Below are 21,826 nucleotides of genomic sequence, written 5' to 3'. Positions count from 1 at the left end.
AAAAAGAATTACATGACAATTTGTGTCTAATAGCTGGTGCCCCTAAGGAAGGATGTGCATGTACCAGGTAATAATAATCTCATAGTGACAAGGGGTTACATCAAGTTACAGAGTAGGGACATGAAGTTAAGAATTAAGCAGCTTATGAACACTGGTTGATAACCATGCATAATTAATTAGCAAAAGATTGATTTGATGAAGATGCACCTACTGTGCAGGTGGCCAGAAACTGACCTGGGTTGGTTAGTATTTCATAATCATAGGGAACAAGATGGAAATCGCTTTTATCAATAGGGCAGAAACACTTATTCAAATCCATGTGCCTGTCTTTTGTCTCTGGCAAATGAGTAGTTTTCATCATTGTACCAGAGAGCTCAAACAATCTTTTTTCTTTTCTTTTTTTTTTTTGGGGGGGGGGGGGGGGGGGGGGGGGGGGGGGGATATTATTCCATTGACAATGATCGCAAGGGGTTAGGATACCTTGGAAGCAAATGAGATATTGATAAAAGCAGGAGGCATGGAAACTTGATGAGTGTCCATCCAAGGCATGTGAAATGAGAACATACAATACATGTAGACTACTGAAACTTAGACACAAAGTTTACTTAAGTTTACCAAAGTTATAGAACAAGCTAGCTGTTCTGTTCTTGACCGGGTGCACTATTATTTGTGACATTTATTTTCACTCCATTCTATAAGTTCAAAACATAAAGAATAGTTCACCCAAAAATGAAAATTCTGTCATCATCTACTCACCCTCATGCCAAATGAAACACAGGTGAAATTTGTTAGTCCATATAACACACAGGGAGGTTGCCAGCACAACTTGGTAGCAGCCTTCTCTAAAACAACTGAAGTCAATGGGGACCAGTTCTTTAGAGTTCCAAAACAAAAACAGCCAAACAATCACACTGTGAATAGAAAGACCTATACACCATTAATTGTTGCAAATTAATCAGCTGTAGTTAAGATTTGCACTAAATGATGGTGTAAATATACTGTAGGTCTTTCTGGAACTCTGAAGAACTGGTCCCCACTGACTTCAGTTGTTTTGGAGAAGGCTGCTAAGGAGTTGTGCTGGCAACCTCCCTGTGTGTTATATGGACAAACTTCACCTGTTTCAACTGGCATGAGGGTGAGTAGATGATGACAGAATTTTCATTTTTGGGTGAACTATTCCTTTAAGGACAGCAAACAGGTAAATAATGCTACATAATGAAAAATGAGACAGTGCTACCCAAAACTAAATTACACCCTCTGATGGGTCATGTCTTAAGAATAATTTACAAAATGCCCTTATGCCAAACATCAAAGTACAATTTATAACCTTGGAATTTCTAATCCATTGACATTCTGATATGCATCTCAAAATCTCTCTCATCATGGTCCAACACTGTGGCCAGGTTTTCTCTTCATCAATACATTGGTTTTGAGATGGGACAATACTAGAATTTAACTACTTTTGCCCTGGAACTTTTCCATCTTCCTTCATGGTGAGTTATGGTGCCAAGTATACACCTCCATAATAGTCACTAAAAAGCTAAGTCAATCATTTCTATGATTATAAACTCATGATCTCTTGCTTCACGTCACCATGCTCACCAGTGGCTTTAACTGAGATGAAAGAAATCTCATTAAATGTATGTTTATTAACCTAGGACGTTGGGGCAAGAGTCTTTGGGGAATACTGCCCTCTTGCTTTGGCTTATTTTATGCATGTAACTATATGCTCAAGAAGAGCCCAGTCTGCTAGCTAGCGTATACTCGGCAGCTTCAGGGTCGGTGGTGAATCTGGTATGAGGCTTTTCATATAATTTGGAAATTCAGGTCAAAAGCATCATAGCTTCATTCAATTATAAGATGGTAATGGTGCTTGTCTTTCACTCTCCTTTTTGTACTACTCAAAGATACATTTGAAAGAACAAAAACAAAATTGTCTCACTAACCACTGATCTTTCAAGTCCATGCCTTCAGATCTGGAGACAAAAATGTTTTTCTTTAATATATATATTTTATAAGAGCTAATTCCACCACTTATTCTTTGTAGACCACCTTGAGAAAGACCCGACTGGAAAGACGGCCAACTTCACTAGCTTCCCATCATTCAGAACCTCAATGAAAACAGACTTTATTTAGAAAACTTTCCAACTCAAAGCTGAGAAAGAAAAGGTAATGATCTGTGGTTATTTATTCCCCAAACTTCATTTGAGCTGTTTGATGCACAATACCACAACCATTTTTGAGTTCATCGGAACAGTGTTTTCACTCTCTTCTCTCTCAGACATGTTCAAATGCAGAGCATGAGCCTCGATTCAAACTTTGAGTTTAAAAAAGTTCCCATATCAGCTGACTGCCTCAGGAGTTGCGTCCCCTTTTGTTCCTCTCGATTCACGGAAGACGTCCTCTTGAGTTAGCATGGAGGACATTTGTGTGAGACACCTCTTCTCCATCTCTCTCAGCTTTTGGAGCAAGGTCCCCAACCACACTACCTGGAGATCCCCAAGGGTTCAGGGGCATAGGAGGAGAACATGACAGGGTCGCCCCCTTTCCCTCTCTAGAATCTTTCTGACCTTCCACCCTCCTTGACCTATCGAAAGGTCTTGCCTCTCCAACCGCGCTGCTCCGACGAACAACAGCTTTCTCCTTCGCCATGTCTTCGTGTGTGAGCAGCAGCGCCTTCTCTCCTCCTCCAGTCTCCCGCTCTCTTGCTCTCTTCCTGTCCAGCCCTACTCCCATTTTGCTCTCACTTTTGTGATTGGTTGGTTTCTCTCGGTCTCTCTCCTGTTACTTTCACACAGTGGTGCTTCAGTTGTAGCAGTGGAAAACGGGTATCCATGTTTGTTCTTTTTTGTATTTACCCAGATTAAAATACCAATGAACTAAGCTCAACACAGGCTTAGCTCCTTTCCAGCAAACTGTAAAGTAAAGGAAAAAACAATTAACATCCACTGGTTTGAGAAAACATTCATTAATAATTTCAACATATTGAAAAACAAATTTTAATGAGTGTTTAGTTTTTGTCCAGAGTGGAATCTCTTACAGTCTAGTACTGGGACAGTCCAGTCACACCACCGTGTTGGTAAGCCCGCTCCCCCTGGTAGGTGGAGTCTTGGGACAGAGCCACATCAATCTGGGACTTGAACTCGTCACCTAGGTAACTGTCCTGTAAAGGGAAAAACAAATAAAAAGTGAAAGAAACCAGTCAGTCAGCAGTCATTCCTTCAATCCTTTCCAGGCAGAAAAGGAGTAAGTGGGTTTAGACAAAATGAAGAGGAAAGCTTGGACATGCCCTTGGAATATCTATGCTAGGTCAGGCGGATTGAAGACTCTAAATTGCCCGTAGGCGTGAGTGTGTTTGAGGTAGTTTATGATGTAGTATATGATGTACAGTACTGTGCAAAAGTCTTAGGCACATGTAAAAAAAATCTCTAAAACGAAGAGGCTTTCAAAAATAATGAAATCAAAAGTTTCTAAATCTAAAAAAAAATACTATAAAGAGCAGTCTACTGACTACAATAATGTAGAAGACACATAAATAAACATCTAAGACAGGAGACAGGACAAAAATGGCAGAGCGGTCTACAACTTTTGAGGGGTGGAGATATGCACATTACTTTGAATTTGTTGCGCGAAAGGATAAGAATGTGACGGTAAAGTGCAAACTGTGCCCAGGCCAGAAACAACTATCCACTGCTGTGAACGCGACATCAGATTTGTCATCATATTTGTACGGTGTTAGGAAGGCCAACCTCTTTTATATTGTTTTATATGTTGATATAGTTTTATTTTGAGGCAGTTATAGCCTACTGCCAGTGCCGCCTTGATTCTGCTAGGCATGCAATTGAGCCTTGTTCTCGCCACAACATTTTTCTGTGAAGTGCTCTTTGGGCTGGTTTTCACCAACTTTGTTGTCGACTTTGTGGTATTAAAGAGCATAAAAGAAAGATCTTGTGTATGTCCTCCTTATTAGGATAGGGATTTGTGCTGATATGTGGGCATATGTAAGGTTTAACGTTATATTGTTAACTGGCAATTACGTGACAATGCATCTCAGGCGATGTGCAAAAGTAATGTAATGAGTAGTGTAACGAATTACTTTCTACAGGGAGTAAATAAGTAAAGTAATGCATTACTTTTTTTAAAAGTAACAAGTAATGTGTAATACATTACTTTTTTTGAGTAACGACCCCAACACTGGTGATGTAGTATGCATATGGAATGTATATGATATGGTATGTAAAGCCCTTTGAGACAATGCTCATGGTAAAAGGCTATATAAATAAACTTGACTAGCAACATTGGCATTAGGTACGAATTGCAATGAACATGTTGACTGTAAACAGCTTGCCTCAAAGTGCACCTAGTTAGCACTTTATATTGTAAAATCTATTGAATACCAAATTGATGATTAAGATTTATTCACAACTGTTGAAACAACAACAGTCAAACAGACCTGTGAGAGTTCAGGCTGGGACAGCCCAGGTTGGCTCATCTGTGAGGGCTGGCTCATGGTAATGTAGCCCTGGGTAAGAGGCCCCTGGGAGAAGGGCTGGGAACCCAGGTCCTGGCTGGCCTGGCTGCCACTCATGTGGCCATGCTGTCCGCGGTCCGGTCCTCCATTCCCCCCGCTGTGGTTCCCCATGTTGGTGCGGTTTCTTTGACGGCCACCTCGAGCCCCACCGCCACCTCCTCCACCACTATTTGCTTTGCCTTTCATACCTCCACCACGACCTGAAGAAAAATAATGTCAGATGTCACATTTTACAATAACAGTGTTTTTTGAAAAGTGTTACAGCACTATAACCTGAAGAGCAAGCAGGACTACACCGACTTTTTGGGAGTTTGGCCCATTGGTCACCTTATTCAATATCTGACGAGAGGATTGGCACTAAAATCATCTCTGTGTCTCTGGTAGATAGTTGTGTCCGGTGTGCATGTTCACACTTAACTAACATGCAGTATGTTAAGTAATCATAGGCAAAATCTTAAATTGCTCCATACAAACCCATAGCTCTTCCAAAAGTACAGCTTTATTTCTGTCTCACCTGCTGTGGGCCCGTTGACTTGTCCCAAGTACCCAGGTGGAGGCATAGGGGGCATCACAAGGTTGTAAGGGATGGGAATGTTCATGGAAGTCATGGGACTGGGGCCTGTACCAATCATACCTATCTGGTCGTGGGTCTGGAAGTACATGTTGGATGTACGCCCTGTTGTGCAAAGAAGCACAAGTTAAATTTATACCCTATTTAAGTATTTGGTTGTGTGCAGAACTAATCTAGTGAGAGATGACAGTAGGCTACATATAATTTTTTATGTTTTTATATTTCAGGGGTGTCAAAATTCCATTCTCGAGGGCCAATGTCCTGCAGGTGTTTGAGTTAATGAACACCTGCAGGACTGGAGTGTGACACCCTTGGTATATTTAGTAAGTTAGTGTATTTAATTTAGTATTTAGTAATTTAAGGGGAACTTTTTTAGTTAAGAGAACAATAAGGGTGTTGTGTGAAGTATTCCTCACCATTGCTGCTGCGGTCATAAACAGATCCAGGAATGAGGGCCTCCCTGGCATCATACATGGCGGTGCTCATGAATCGACCTCCCTGCAAAACCATAAAACAGGCAGCGCTATTCCTTGTGTCTAGCAGGGTTTTTTTCAGAAAATGGTTCAGCTCCAAGTCTTGTATGCACAAAGAGACAATATATACTGTATTTATTATCCAAGACCTGTTTTCCTTAACTGGATCATTTTTCTATTGGGACACATGAGCCTAGATATCAGGATGTAAGACAAAATCTACTCAGGCTCCTGGGCTGAGAAGTTTAAAAAACCTTAATTTTAAGTGATCCATATGTTCTATGTCTCTTACACACACACACTCTCCACTCACAGGGTTGATGGTGTTGACCAGCTTGCGAGGCTTGCTGAATTGCATGAGACTCTCCCTCAGGTTGTTCAGGGGGCCTTCCACCAGGACCTTCTGCTCCTTGTAGTAGTTCAAGAGGTGGTTCCACAGGGGCTGCTTGGACAGGGCCTTGGGGTTGCCCACAATGATCACACCATACCTGCAGGACAGAGGCAGAACACAATTATGTTAAATGACGGGGAGCTAATGATAATGAAGGATCTTCTAGTACCCTAAAATAATCTGTACCTCAGAGACTGTAAGTTCTAGAGCAACCAAATTTGGTGGACAGGTTTCAAATCTGCCCCACTACTCGGGCAACAAAGATTACACAGATCGGTGGTGCTTTAAACCTGCAATAAGCGATTTCAGACCCTATAACCAATCCTGAAACTAACGTGTGCTATGTGGAGATTTCTGTGAGATGTAATGATATAAACAAATAGCCACCTGTTTTCACCTCTTTTCTAACGCTTGTATCAGGTTTGGCCCGAGGTATAGCTAGTAAACTCGTTCAACTAGTAAACTTGCTACCTACTTCTTCACTTGTCATTGTGGGATATGTAACCTTCAGCGGGAGAAAAATCTGGCAAAGCGAGACTGGTAACCGGCGATATTTCTCTATGTATGTTTATTTTAGCCATCAGCCTTTATGCACCGTTTGTCCTTAAGGGCTTCCGTCGCCCAGTAGTTTTGCTGTGTGTGTTTACAAAATGTGTTGCGGTTTCAGTCACCCTCTAGTGGTCAGAAAATCGCTTAGTGTAGCTTTAACAAGCAACTTTACGTTTTGCCCAGTAAGTCCTGGACCGAAAGGTCTACACTCAAAACTTTTCCCCTCAGATTCCTTGGCTCAAACTGAATCTATTGCACATACTGGTCATTTCCACCATGATAGTTTTTTTTGCAAAAATAATTTTTCGCCATTTCTCCCAGAAAGTTGATCCAATCTCAACAATCTACACACAGCATATGGACTCCCTAGATTAAGCCTATTAGCCAGAGTTTTGAAAATCAAAACCATTTGGTCTTGGTGCACAAACAAAGCTGATGGCGAAGACACGTGGAAGTGAGGCATAAATGCTAAACGCTTGATGCTAGAGCGACCAAACTTCAAATATATAGTTGGGATGGACCCCACATTTATGTGTTTATGCTTTTGGAGCTCAGGTTTGTTATCCTGACTGTATTCACTTGTCTTCCTACTGTAAAACCGAAAGCAAATTAATTGGATGCTACTCTACTAATTTGTGTTGTTTTACCTGGCCCTGGTGAGTGCCACGTTGAGACGTCGGGGATCATTGAGGAAGCCGATACCCTGGTGCTCATTGGCCCTGACACAGGACAGGATGATGAAGTCTTTCTCTCTGCCTTGGAAGGCATCTACACTGGCTATCTCCACCTCCTGCAGAAAGAGTGAGGAAAAATTAGTGAAAAAACTGATTACTCATTTAGTAATAATTTTATCTTGTCTCTTGCATAAAATATGGTACTGTTTAAGGTTAAGAAATTAGTAATTAATTAATAAGTAATGTATCCTCCCAGTCTACAGGATGTCAGGCTGCAGGTTTTGGGGCCATTTGATTCTCCTCTTATTCGAAACTGGACACATTACTGGGTTTCATAAATTTCATTGGTTGTGCTACATTTTTCTTGTGACCAGTGCAATAAACCTTTACACTGCAAGGGATATTTGTCATTATACCTGGTAGAGCTTGGTATGTAGGGAGCCACTGAACTGCATGTACTGGACCAGATAAGACCTCTGTCCTTCATAGGGGGTGATGATGCCAATCTGGTCAGGTTTTGCTCCAGCCTTCAGCAACCTGGTGGTGATTTTCTCCACATTGGCTGCCTCAGTCCTGGATACACACAAGTAGGGGGATTACATTACAGAGAACATATTCTAAAATATTTTTGATGTTAACTAGACATTTCGCACAAACTGACAATGCTTGTCTGAAATTATGTATACAAACTGATGCAATATCTCTTAAAACTTGAAGGCCCTGTGTTTGTGAACACCTGAGACACTGTAAAACTGCACTGTGTAGTTAATGACTATTGGTTGAAGTGATTTAGGAAAATGTAGAAAATCCTGTAGAAAACTGATCAACTTAAAATGAAAATGTCAAATATCAAAAAGGAAAAACAAGCTATTTTTATATATATTTATCTTGTTCCTTTTATATTAAATGATTAAAAAAAAGTCAGCATAATGATCAAAGAAGTTGAAACCTGTTGAGATAGGAGGTTCCAGAGCTAGCAATTTCCTCCTGGCCTTGGGTGACGTAAAAGAACATAGGCTTGTCAGGCTGGGGCCACTGGAAATCAAAGCCTTTTTTCACCCGGTCCGCTGTGGGAGGAGGAAAAAAATAGATATAACTCAGAATAACTGATGTAGAACAAAGTACACCAACTGTTTGATGTGGAAGACCATGGGCTTGTGATGCTCATGGTGCTAGTTGTCAAAGTCTCTTTACAGGATCAGCTGGAAGAAGCGACAGCAGCCAAGGTCTGTTCTGTTTTTGTCCCCCACAATGAAATCGGGGAAGGGACTATGGATTGGCCCCAGTCCATCTGTCCGTCTGTCATGCATAATATCTTGGATGCCACTGATCGGATTTTGAAACTTTGGGGAAAGGGGAGAGCAGCCAAGAAAGGCTAAGTGGGCAGTATAACATGACTTCTGAGCATTTTACTGTATGCTGAAGCCTGGGCAATAGTTTATGGGGCAGTTTCAACATCTTTTACTCGTGCTGAAAAAGCAATGCCACGATTGAGCATCCTCACATTAGATTTCATACCAAGTTCCTTTCTGTCTCACCAGCAGTGACTCCATTCTGCAGGGAGCCCTCGTAGAAGATGTTGGAAGGGAAGGCACTGAGGGCTGGGTGCATACGGTACTGGACCTGCAAACGGATGGGCCGGATCCCCAAAACCACCAGACGCTCAAACAGGGACTGGGACAGACCTGCCTTGGCTGCCTTCTTACACATCACCACAGGACCCAGCTGGCAGTGGTCACCCACCAGGATCAACTGTGGGGAAAACAGATGAACGAAGAATGAGGTGTGGACACTGGATAGTTGAGTTATGACAGCAGTTTTTTAACCATCTGGTCATTTTGTTCTTACAAAGTCAGTAAAACTAGCTACTGTGCACACAGCATACTCCCACTTCTGTGGCAACACTGCCCACTCCGTGTACTTTCCTCTGACAACACAGACACAGCCCTGCATCATTCCTCTCAAAACTCAATTTTGCTTCACTTATAGGCGATAAAACGAGACTTCAGCATTTTGTACTATGACAGCACTTGGTTGTACTGTCAATACTTTATTTTGTACACAAAGAATCCTCAAAAAAAGAAAGCACTATAACCATGTAGAGGAAAGTTATATATAATTTTGTCTACTCTTGTAACTTTTAAAATTGCTGTGATTTGATATATTGTTTTTGAAATGGATCCCCTTACTGAGCAAAAGTCATTCTCAGTATCAAAAGCCATCAAATTGCATGATGACGTACTTTACAAAAAACAAAGATTTAATTCTGTCAAGGACTGACAATGTGTTAGTGAACTACACTGAGCATAATTCATGGTATCCAACACACAGCACATGGTCAGACAGCTGGTGCTCGATTCGTGTTGCATCTGTGCCAACACAATCTGAATGGCAAAATTTGAACATAGCCTACACAGTGTCATATAAGGTAACCTATTTGTAATTAGCTGTATATTTGCTGAGATTTGCTCAGATTGGAGTATAATAGTCAGCTAATTCCAGCCAGCCTCATTAGCTTATTTAATAGAGTAACAGACTTTAGTGGCTGAACAAAGATAGGATACTCGCTAAATTAAATGTCGAAAAATGCAGCCACTGTACAGCCTACTTATAGAGATATACACAAATAACTGAACAAAAGGCACTTGAGCTGCTTATGTCTCTAATTAAATTAATTAAAGTAATCAATGTAATAATTGGTAAATATTTCTGTCAACATACTTGTCTTCACATAACATGGGCGGTATTAATATGAACTCCGTTTCTTAAAGCATTAAGGAGTTATAATAGTTTCAAGAAAATCAGCTTTTCCTCATTAATATGCAAATGTATGCAGGAAGGTGCTCTCATCAGATCATGTAGTTTAGGTGGGCCTAGGTACTCAATTCTGGTCCTCGAGGTTCCTCCCTGATAGTTAGTGAGACACACCTGGTGTCAGGTGTCAGACAGACCAGGTGTGGGTCATTAAGCACCAGGGAGAAACAAAAACCTGCGGGACACTGGACCTTGGTGCAAGTACGAAGTTTCTATCATGTATTGTTCTTGAGTTATTGTGTTCACAAGAATGTGTCTATACACAGACACCGCCATGATGACATAATGTCCCGCATACCATGTACCATTGTGGCGGGAAGAAACATTAAGCCCATTACTAAAGGAAACACTAATAACACTAATAAATAAAACACAAATATTACTCATTGTTCCTTATCAGAATGTATTCTTACAAAACGGGCATTGCTGTGCCCGTACCTGCTTGGTCCCCAGGACGACGGGCACCATGCATTCTGGTTCGGTGGCCTGGGTGCTCTCATCAATCAGGATGGAGCGGAACTGCATCTTGGCCAGGCGAGGATCCCCAGCCCCGACGCAGGTACAACAGATCACATCGGCATTCTGGGAAGAGAGGAGAGATGTGTTTGTGTACAGTGAAGAATCACATTGTTTACTTAATTTATGTCTTTTTACATAAAAGTTTTATAGAATCATCACTATCAGACAGTGGACCTGAACAGATTAGCACAAATATCATTAGGCCCTTAACAATAACCACTGTACAATTTTGTGCTAAAGTACTGTCACAAACAGGTAACTTTTAGTAGGACTTGGAGGTCAGTAACAGAGATCTTCATACCATAAGCAGCTCCCTCTCAGCAGTGCGTTTCAGAGCCCTGTAGCGCTTCTCATCTGAGGAGGATAGCTCTCCGGTCTCATCCTTCAACTGTTGGAGCTTCTGTAGTTCTGGCATACTGCAGCATAAATTATTTCAACACAGTCTGAGATCAGTGCCATGCTGGTGGGCAAAGACTTGAATCTGTAACAGGTTGTACTACTGAGGGGTCTGGAATCATTTTAAGCCACCATTGATTACATTGGCACTTCCTGGATTTCCAATATTAATCAAAACTCTAGCCAATGCCAATCTCACAGGAATCAGTAGGAAATATATGTTGCCTGGCAAACATGCCAAGTTTTTCTAGACACTGTTGGTGGAGAGGAGGATAAAATGCATGTTGACATCTGATGCAAGCTGTGGAGCAGAAGTAGAACAAACAAATAACAAAATACTTCTTCTAGCTACTTATAAAAGAGAAGTAAACACAAGTAACCAGACATCAAAAAAAGGCCTCATGAAAATAATTTTTCTTTTAAAATTGTTTTATTGAGCCACAGCCGGTCATGTGTTACCTGTCCATGTTGCGGGTCTGGTTGTGCAGAGCCAAGAAGGAGACGGGTGAGTCGATGGCCTCCCTGCTCTTGGCACACAGCCTCACCACCTTCAGCCCCGTCTGGTGGATCTTCTCAGTCAGCTGGTCAACCGCAATGTTACTGGGAGCGCACACCAGCACTGGTCTGGAGGGACACAAGTTATTGCAGCACCTTAGTGACTATAACAAATTTTGATTTAACTGCAGAGTAAACACAAGTAATTACTCACATTCAAATCAAATACCAATGCTTATTGTCATAGCATGCTCATGCAATCTATTTCTAGCACTAGCCAATGCATTCAAAATGCAAACTAAAACAGAGGAGAAACAGCTGTGTATCCATCTTACCCATTTCCCTGTCGAGCCAGGTGGTACACTATGGTCGCGGAGGTGACCGTCTTCCCCGTGCCAGGAGGACCCTGGATCAGACTGAGGGGGCGCTGCAACACGGTCTTCACAGCATACACCTGCATTACAACAAACCACAATCATGTGAGCCCTTGGAGGACAGGACCTAATGAGCGTCATATGTGTAAGAAGCAAAGCACCTGGGTTACCTGTGTAAAATTGTTATTCAATTATTATTATCAGAAGCATTTCACACACCCCTGCTGTTTTGGTTTGTTTGTTTCTTTTGAGAAGACATGGTTTTTAAAAACCCTTGTATTTTTTATCTCACCTGTGCCAATTTGCTGGGGTTTTTTCTCCTCAGTGTTTTTTGTCACTGTTTTCTTTGTGAGGACAAGCAGGCCCCAGTTTCATGTTTCAGATCCAGTTTCAAATTCTATGTCTTCGCCACTAACTAGGAGTTGACGAGAAAACGCTTTTTACAACTAACACCTCGCCTTTATTATTTATGCTCCATCTCAAATAGTACTGTTATTTGTAGATTGTAATTTAGAGTTGACCGTATGTAGAATTTCCTGATGTTAAACTGCAAAAATGCCTCACCGAAAACATTTTAGTTTTCATTATCTTTTCTCCATCTCACCTGGGAGTGGTTGAGGTCAGGCAGGCCTTGGGCGGTGAAGCGTTTCGGCAGCTGGCACTTGATGACCACATCCTCCACCTCATGGCCCAGCAGTTTGTGGTAGATGTAACCAGACACAGAAGTCTCGTCCACAGCAAATGTCTTCAGGGCGCTCTGCATCCTGGATGATGGAGACAGAAGTATTGAATTAAGACCCATCCTTCAGTGGAAATCTTAAAACCTAAACTGCGTAAAATTGTCCCAAAGATGAAGAGTTACACTGACATCATTAATTGATCCATTTACTTTAAGGATTAGTTTCATTATCTACAACATAATGTATTTAAAAACATAAATAGATGAAAGTATTTCACTACACACTGAAAAGCTTCAGACACCAGGCTTCATCAGGTTCACTAGTCGTGGTGAAACACAAATTGCTTCAATGCAGCCGTTTACTGAATATGTATAGATTATTAAATATATTTCAACATGAAATAGGTCTGAAGCCTTTCAGTATGCAATACAGTACTATGATGTGGGTGTTGACTTTTGTTCCTGTTCTGACCAACTGACTGAGAAGAGTGCTAAAGTGCACAGGACAAACTACGGCATTAGGATCATCTCTTCATACATGAAAAAATATGTTCTTATTCAAAAGATATGTTTATTTATATAGTCCTTTATCACATAGCCAAAGATGAAAGCTTGTTTTTTGCTGAAACATTAATGTGGTTGACATCACAGCAAGAGACAAAAGTGTGTGCCTGTTCTTTTGAATACCTGTCAAAGGAAGTGGACTTCCACACAAAGTCGACCTGGAAGTTGTGTGGGATCTCCACTGGAGCCCCGGCACTGCTCCTCAGCTCTATGGCGATCTCGTCACCATAGTCTGGTACAGCCAAGTTAAGGAGTATGCAGAACCCTACAGCATACAGTTCTTCTCTCACATGTTGTAACTGTTATGACAGTGCGCTTGGTATACTTTATTCAACTATGATTTGAAGTAAAATATTTAAGTGAACCGCAAGTCACTAAGTTAAATGCAAATGTGTCAAAAGTGATATATGTAAACAAATGACTGGCTCTTGGTCAAGAGGTGTGTGCACATTGTTCTATAACTACGGGTTTGGCAAGGTATTTCTTAATAACGAAAAGCTCAACATGTATGTTCAGAGAATCTGTGTTTACTCAGTATAAGGAACAACGGGCTGATGATATATGGACTAAACCAAAATTGCGTAAATTTAGGATGATAAAATATGAATATGGTACTGAGAATTATGTTGTATATAATTTATCTAAAAAGCAAAGAGCCTTATGTGCCCAGCTGAGATCTGGTATTTTACCACTTACGGTTGAAACTGGACGGTATGTCAGTCTGGAAGAAGAAAAGCGGATTTGTTCAATGTGCTGTTTGACTGATATAGAAAATGAGTTTCACTTTGTTTTCTATTGCCCTTTTTACTGGGAACTACGCAATACTTTGTTTAGTAAGATAAAAACAGATATTGATTTTGTAAATATGGATGATGCACAAAGATTGAGTTGGCTGTTCGCTTATGAAACATTTAAATTAGCTAGTTACCTGGAGAAAGCCTGTCAGATGAGAAAAAAAGCTCTTTATCAAGATAAACTGTAAGTTTGTAGCAGTTCTTTTCAGTGTATTGTTCATTTGAAACCTATCATTTCAAATATGTTATTTGAAAGAATATAGTAGTACTTTATAATGTGGTAATTTATTTTATTTATTTGTTTTGCTCTTATATGCATCACCGGAAGATGTATGTTTTGTAAAATGGTGGTGTCCTGTAATCCCATGTGGGATGGGCCAGATGTTTGGCATGACACAGAAATAAAAATTAACTAACTAACTATGTGTGAATCACAGAACTATACAGCCTCTGTTAGCAACAGTTAGCCTCCTGTAAGTAACAGTGATAAGGATACTGTCGGGCACTTTGATGACATGTCCAATGCCTTTCCACAGAGGGGCCAGGTCTCCTTTGTACCTCAGGCAGATTTCATCTCCCTGCATCAGCCGCATATCTAGAGGAGAGCAGAGGATAAGCCGGACATAAAAACAAACCACAAAAGCAATAACTAAGTGAAAGCCATACATATACATGTATGCATGTAAAATATATAACACAAAATTGGAATGTTTTTTGACTTCAGTTACATCTGCATGCTCTGATAAGAATGCAAAGATGTCGAAATGAAATGACAAGGATCACTCATAGACAAACCATGATGATGACAATGACGATGAAGATGAAGAAAAACAACGAATTACCACCTGAGTCCGTCTTGGGAAGGGTGAAATAAGCAATCCGCTTTTTATTCAGCCCCAAGTCCCACCTGACTGTTATGTTGTCTTGAGTCTGTTGAGACAAAATTAAAAAAAAAAATATTGAATGTTTAAAACTAGCAGAAATCAACTGTTTTCATGTTGTCAAAATCATTGGACAACAAACAACCTCAGAGTATACAGTTCATGTATTCATTAATTTTCAAAACTTCCAAATGCAACACAAAACATAGGCGTACATAGGTTAAATAGCTTCACTTTCTTTACTATAAAGAAAAAAAGCCTGAAATTCAATCACGAATGAGTCCTTAAATGATTCCATCCTGTATATCTCAACTTTTTGAACCATGAACCACCCTTCTCAAATGGTTCAAAAAGGAGAGTAGGAGGTGAATAATGTGAATAAATGTTTTCTCTCAAATCTTTGCTTAAAGCAAGGAGGCTGCATGCCATAATATTTTTTAATAATGTGATAATGCCATCCCCTTTCATCCTAATTCAAAGCACACCCTGCTCAGTTGTACAGGACCTGGGACTCTTTGAGTTTCTTATCGTAGTCAGCCTCCAGCTTGACCAGCGGGCCGAAGATGTTCTGGTACTGGTAGGCATCCTCGTAGCGGAGCAGGACGTGCTGAGGCTCCTCATCCACACCAGGCTTCTCCAGGTCTTCCAAGGTCGCTGTAGGGTTTTCCTGCCAAGAAGAGGATGAACACACACACAAAAGATCACACATGAGGAGTAACAGATTAACATATGGATAGAAAGGCAAAACACAGTTGTATTACGGTTTCCTCTCAGGCTCAAGTCACATCAATTCCAACTGGCATGGATACAACTGAGTGAGTACATATAAAAGAAATGATGACACTGAAAACAACTGCAGGGTATACATGAGTACAGAAACAGGCGTGAGATGGGCAGGCTTACAGAAATAAAGAAATGGAAAGAAGCAGTAAGCAGATGAGGTTACCGAGGAAAATTTTGGGGCAATTTTTGGTGGAAATCTTTATGTCACACACCCCACTGTACAAATATGGCTGATATCAATAACTTCTATGACGGGGCTCTGTGTGCGAAGACAGCTGAGATGGTAGTACCTTCCAGAGTTCCTCCAGCTTGTTGATTTGCTGGGCGGTGATCTGGCGCGCCCTGAGCTGCTCCTGCTCCGAGGGGATCTTCACCAGCCAGGACAGGAAGCAGCGGTCCTGAATGAGAGGCTGCCACTGGGAGCTGTCCCAGTTGATATCCTTCAGGCTGCTCTGGCTGGCACATGGCTGCCTGTGTCACCACCAAAACAAAATTGCCATTTGTCATTTTTTAAGATACACTACTGATTGCTGATGGAGAAATTATCTTTGCACGCGGCCCCATCGACAGGCAGGTCAGAGCGCATGGTCAGCTACAAAACAGCGCCCCCTGGAGCTGCTGGGAAAACTCACTGTCCGGCTCAGGGACACTTCAGCAGAACGGATGTTTGCTGTCAAGGGGGCTTGAACCTGGGTCCTCTGTCTCCCTACTCACTACACCACCCTGCTGCCCTAAAGGAAAATATACCTGTGGATACTCTTACACTGTTATACATCATCAATCTGTGATGTTCAATGCATCCCAGGACGTATTTTGTGATGCAGTGCTGGAATTTACTTTTTTGGTGTACCAACTTTTGTCCAATCTGCCTCGCCTACATGTGCACCAGCTAGTGATTTCCTACATTTCCAAGAATGACTTTCGAAAACCCCCAGAGAACAGGCTACCTTCAGCTGTGGGTTAGACGTGTAGGTGGAGAGAGCAATAACCATGGTGTAGTGAGAGCGAGAGTTTTACCAGTCAACAAAAAGCAAGTTGTGCACCTTACTCAAAATGCAAGTCTGATTGATACCAAATCCTGATGTTTACCAATGAGGTTTTAGATAGCTGAAATTTTTTCTGCTGTCTAACTCCATTGTAGCTGTACTGGAAATGTTTTGACATTTCACGCCATCTATGTTTGGCCTGTTATCCACAGGTATAAGAAAAAAACAGCACCAACCAACAACATGGAAAAGGTACACCGCCAATAGCTGTTGCATTTTTCCTTAATAAAAACTGACTAGCTAACAAGGTTTTTTTATTAGTGTGTCTTGTCATTATACTAATAACATTTGGATAATAGCGGCAATCAAAGATGACAAATGATGCATCCCAATACCAGCTTCTGTTATGCCTGCATATTTTCCACCTTGACAAACACAGTAATACACACAAGCTCTATGTTTAGACATGAGGTTGCTGTCATGGCAACTTGACTTTAAGAACAAAAAGCAATGTAAGCGGTGCCGGACAGTGCACCAATATTACTGGCTTATACTGGCCTTTAAGAGATATACAGGTATTGGAATATAATACTTAAAATAAATAAAGCACAAAACTTTATATTTTGGCACAATTTCAGATTTACAATGTGAGGAAAAATGTGAAAGACTGCAGTGTCTGTTTTATGAGTTTTATGTGCACTAAAGATTTATGGTAAAATTAATATGACATTAATATGACATCTTTTGCACCTAATATAGCATGGCTCAGGCTATTATAGTGGCCAGAGTTTCCATTTCATGTGCCTGAGTAGGCAAAACCCGGGCAAAACGTAGATCCAACTTCAATCAGTGTAGAGTCTTATTTCATTACAGAATATAAAGTAACAATTTCATTTTGCAAGCCTGCTAATTGTCACATTTTAATAGTCTAATTCATTCACTTAATAAGCTCACCATTGGTAGTGTAAAGCACAGTATCAAACACAGTTTCCTCACCTGCACTACATGGATCAAGATCGGCTGATTCTACGCACATGATTTTTGACCTTACCTGCACAGCAACACAACCACTGAGTCGGCCTTGGCGGGGATGAAGCCCAGCAGGAAGACGTTGCGACAGCCGCAGTTGTAGCACTCCAGCACCGTCTCCCCCAGTGGGCCGTCTTTATGCAGGGTCACCTCCTTGGACTTGGCTCTCACCAGGTGGTTTACAATGTGGCTGAAAGAGAAGACAATGGAAAATGCTCTTTATGGGCCAGATGGAGGTCCACAAAAGACAAGTGTCCTGTATACAGTGAGGGTGTATACAATAAGACCCCCCTTACACTTGGCATTGACATGTCTTGGGCATTCATGTTTCATTCAGATTCGAATGGAGCTTAACTGAATCAACCATGCTGGCTTATTTTTTGCTGTTTGTCCTTTTCTTTGGGAAAAAGATTCAGACTTGCAGAACAATAATAACATATGTGTGTGTTTACACTCTCTTGCTTTCCAGTAACAGCGTTCAAATACAGAGGACCAGGTGATGCCTGTGGTATGATAATTGGAAAACACAAGTTTAGTTTTGAAATAAAAGAAATGTTACAAGCACCATTCCAACCTCTTTAGTGCTTCTGAGATTATGAGAGAACATATTATAGGGTAATAGCAATAAGAGTTTTTGTGACTACTAATTTTTAATTGAAATGCAAATTATTTATATTATGAACACAAGATGAATGTTAACACAAGGCATTAAGGGGTCATAACTATGTTTACACCACTAGCACCTGTGTTACTATGTGATTATCGACTTGAGCAAGCTGACTGCATTCTGTAGCACCAGACGTACTAAAGCAATAGGTGGGACATGCAGCATCACTAGTACACAACACTACTGATGGCAATGCTGCCCAGGTTCAGCTACAGTATTAGCCAACTTCACCACGCTGTCACATGAGGAAACCAGGTGACTGCAGGAAATGAGTGGATATCTGGCCAATGTTTTCTGGTTTTATTGACCTCCTCCCAGTTCAGTTAGCTAAGTACAACATGAGGAGGGTCAATAGAAAGCTGATTGGTCACTGAAACTTACCTGCCGGACGTATTTCCACGGCCATTGCAAAACCACTTTTTGCTAGTGTTGCAGTAGACCACACAAGCTGGATCATGAATCCCACAGTAGCTAAAGAAGAGAAAGGAGAATCATCATTTAAAAAACGAAAGGCTTCAGAGAATGATGAATGCTCCACTTGATCAATAATATGCATATTTAATGAGGTGCCCTGTAGTCTGTCAGACAGTGCCCAGCTAGACTGACTAGCCAAAATCTTGATGCCTCAATTATTTATTGTCGATGAGTGCCAAAGTTCCCAACTGGTCATTTGTTTCCCAAAGATAAAACTATTGGTACGCAGTGGGTGGCACAATTAGAGAGAAGGATAAGGCCATCACGCTCTGTCCTACAAACTTTCTGCAACTGGCATCAAAACACCTGGATTTGCTATTGATTTGATGTTGAAAGTAAGAGCGGTACCATCACTTTTTATGGTCCAAGAAGTCACAAACTCAAAGGTAAGTGACACTGATGCAAAGTACCTTGGTTAGCCAACTTATCTAGTTAGACAAATGAGCATGTTTGAGAAGCCAGACATCCTCCACTGGACTTCTTTGGCACAGCCAACCTGATGACTAACAGCTGACAGCCAGCTTGTTAGATGGGCAGCATTACACCTTACTTGCACTGTTGTGTGCAAGTAAGGTAGAGACTGAGATGGAGGAAGAGATCTCTGTGTCGATTACCCTTGGGTTGTACTTCTATTTGGCATGTCATTTGACATGTTGCATTTAAAATATTTTGCAATTTTCACAGTAGATCCTTTTTTCCCCATGATAGAACTTACTTTTGAACTTATGGTACTGTGAAATTTAGATAGTTCGGCTTCTGACAAGATGTCCAACAAAAGACGCCTTGTAATAAGCATGTGGACAGGGAGCATAGCAACAACAGCAAAGCAGTTAAAACAAATTAGATGAACCATCAAAAAGTGAAAAAGACACTCGAGTTAAAAATCCATAGTAAGCTTTTCCTGACTGAAATAAAATCGCTGCAATGGATCGTTTCCCACTCTGATGACAACCACAGCAGCTGTTGCTAGAGGTGTGGAAATTTCTTGACTCTAAGATGCATCGCGATGCGGACGTGGACGATTCTGAATCGATTCACAAATGTCAAAAATCGATTTTCTAAATGTTAGTTAATAACATGATGTTGACGGAACGAAAAAGGCGGAACTCAACTGCGAGGGCAGCGCAGCACCTGGACAGTCTACAGCGCGCACACGCTAGAGTTATCTTGTCAATACATCCATGTTTTTTGTAGTTCATCTTCAAAAAAGGTGGCAGCGGTTGCAAGCATTTTTTGATTTAATGACTCAATAATTACCTTTGCGAGACGAACGTGAAGTATATTGTGAACTTTCTACGCCGTCATTCCAAGATTAATGTTAGCACAGCGGAGCAGCGATCAGCAGGAACAAACAATGAGACCGGCTGACCAACACACACTGCAGCACTTAAACAACTTAAACCAACTCTGAGGTGAAGAAAATAACTCGGTGCTCAGTCTGTTTAACCTCAATTAACCAATTCTGCATCTAACCTGATCAACCCGACCGACCCCCCTACCCCTAAAAAGAATTTCCCCTCGGATCTACACAAATCTCGTAGGTGACCTATCTCAAAATGACAAATTTCCCCGAAAGGTGAGGAGTTTGCATCTCTGTTTGTCTGTTTGTTAAATTATGGATCATTTGTAATGATCCATTGATATTTGATTTTGTCCATATCGCCCAGCTCTACTTACAACTGAACATTTAGCCCGAGATATATATCATGTATCGCCATTCAGCCTAAAAATACCGAGACATGATTTTTGGTCCATATCGCCCAGCCCTAATTACAAATACGGTATGTTTTAAAAGTAGCAAGTTGTCACACAGTGAGAAAAAATAAATCATGTATAGAAATCAAAAATAGATGTATCGATAATCGTTTTATAATCGCATCGCAGCCCTCTGAATTGTAATCAAATCGAATCGTGAGGCCAGTGACGATTCACACCACTACCTGTCGCACAGTCTCTTTCTTTACCTGCAGGCATGCACAGGGAGGTCCTTGGTATAGTAAGTGTCCTCCTCATCTTCCTCAAAGTTCAACTCCGCCAGCAGCTGACTGGCTTTAATCACAGGGTCGTCTCCATTCTGTAACACCCCATCAGGGCCATTAACCTGAAGAAACAGTTGTGCTGAATCAACAAAGATGCACTGCAATCTAATGTCAACTCTATGGAGGTGGAGTAACACTGAGGGATCACAGATATTGAGCTGCAGGTGCACAAATTAGAAAGCCAACTAGCTAAAGAATGGCTTTGTGTTACACTTGCTATCTAGCCTGCTGTCTGTCATGTCAATAGACAACTTGCTGACATCAAAATCACACTACCTTATTGCATCTACTGGCCTTGTCTGAACTGTGTATTTATTGCTGTCAGTGATGGGTGTTGTATGGGGGGCTATAAATAACTGAATTGTGTCTGTGTATCTGGCCACACAGACAAATTCCTGGAAACCTGGGTTGGTATGGCACTAAACTACTGAATCTTGATATGCTAGCTGTGAGAGCATGCTAACTGTATGGGCTAGTTAGCAAGTATGCTAACCAATTAGCAGGATAGCTGCATGGTAACGCATCATGCTAGCCAGAGTTAGCCGTCAGCGATGTTGTTAGCTAATTCAGGTTTTGTCAACACAGTAAAAGATCTATTTTGGCACCGAATTGCCACGCACAAGCACACGAACCTGGTTGTCTAGCTGACTCTGGGTTTGGCCTTGGGTCTGGGTCTGGCTCGGCAGTGTAAAATCGGTGAAGTCGTATTCGGAGCCCTGGGTGTCCGCTCCCAGCAGCTCGGCTTCCTCGGTGTCCAGGAACGTTAGAGTCTGCGAGCTCGGCCCGTACGCCTCAACACTCATGTTTTTATTTTCCACAAAAGCGACGGCACTTAACGGTATTTTAACCCGTTTCGGACGACTCTTCCTCAAACTGTTGCTATTCCGGAAAAAAACTGAACCATTGAGAAAGTGAATTAATTAGGAATTGACAAACACTGGTGGAGGGAGGGAGAGAGAGAGAGAGAGCCTCGACTCCCACTCGAACTGATGACGTAACACGTTGCTGTAGAGCCCATTTAGAGGAGTGTCCGTGACGTTTACACACAGTAATCACTTTAACAATTAAAAAACTTATGAAAGATATATAGAGTACTCATTCACAAGGTAGCAAAAAGCTAAGAATGACACAGTAGAATAATAA

The 21,826-nt window shown here is 41.3% G+C and overlaps 1 protein-coding gene across 1 annotated transcript; it reads right to left on the bottom strand.

The window, feature by feature from the left end:
* Nucleotides 1-430: 430 nt before the first annotated feature.
* On the bottom strand, nucleotides 431-21,613 carry LOC139657544 (regulator of nonsense transcripts 1). The gene is made up of 24 exons (XM_071535425.1): nucleotides 21,316-21,613; nucleotides 20,609-20,745; nucleotides 18,552-18,641; nucleotides 17,526-17,693; nucleotides 15,779-15,959; nucleotides 15,211-15,372; nucleotides 14,667-14,754; nucleotides 14,321-14,419; nucleotides 13,154-13,262; nucleotides 12,392-12,551; nucleotides 11,749-11,867; nucleotides 11,378-11,542; nucleotides 10,824-10,938; nucleotides 10,442-10,585; nucleotides 8,728-8,941; nucleotides 8,139-8,256; nucleotides 7,606-7,762; nucleotides 7,163-7,305; nucleotides 5,889-6,063; nucleotides 5,519-5,600; nucleotides 5,046-5,207; nucleotides 4,454-4,731; nucleotides 3,041-3,163; nucleotides 431-2,915 (listed from the first exon to the last, which is right to left on the bottom strand). Exons 1-23 carry the CDS (start codon nucleotides 21,484-21,486, stop codon nucleotides 3,044-3,046), a joined length of 3,357 nt encoding a protein of 1,118 aa, XP_071391526.1. The 5' UTR covers nucleotides 21,487-21,613; the 3' UTR covers nucleotides 431-2,915; nucleotides 3,041-3,043.
* Nucleotides 21,614-21,826: the final 213 nt, after the last annotated feature.

This window comes from Centroberyx affinis, unplaced genomic scaffold (genome assembly GCF_046629955.1).
Source record: "Centroberyx affinis isolate AG114_WGS23_722 - 3 ecotype Tasmania unplaced genomic scaffold, CSIRO-AGI_Caff_v1 ptg002707l_1, whole genome shotgun sequence".
NCBI lineage: Eukaryota > Metazoa > Chordata > Actinopteri > Beryciformes > Berycidae > Centroberyx > Centroberyx affinis.
The sequence above is the reverse complement of the archived record's forward strand: the minus strand, read 5'-3'. Positions and strand labels throughout refer to the sequence as shown.

Coding starts and splice junctions, on each gene's coding strand:
- LOC139657544 (XM_071535425.1), bottom strand. CDS start 21,486: ATGAGTGTTGAGGCGTACGGGCCGAGCTCGCAGACTCTAACGTTCCTG. Junction 6,064..7,162: donor GTGGCACTCACCAGGGCCAG/GTAAAACAACAC, acceptor TCTGTCCTGCAG/GTATGGTGTGATCATTGTGG. Junction 5,601..5,888: donor TGGTCAACACCATCAACCCT/GTGAGTGGAGAG, acceptor ATGGTTTTGCAG/GGAGGTCGATTCATGAGCAC.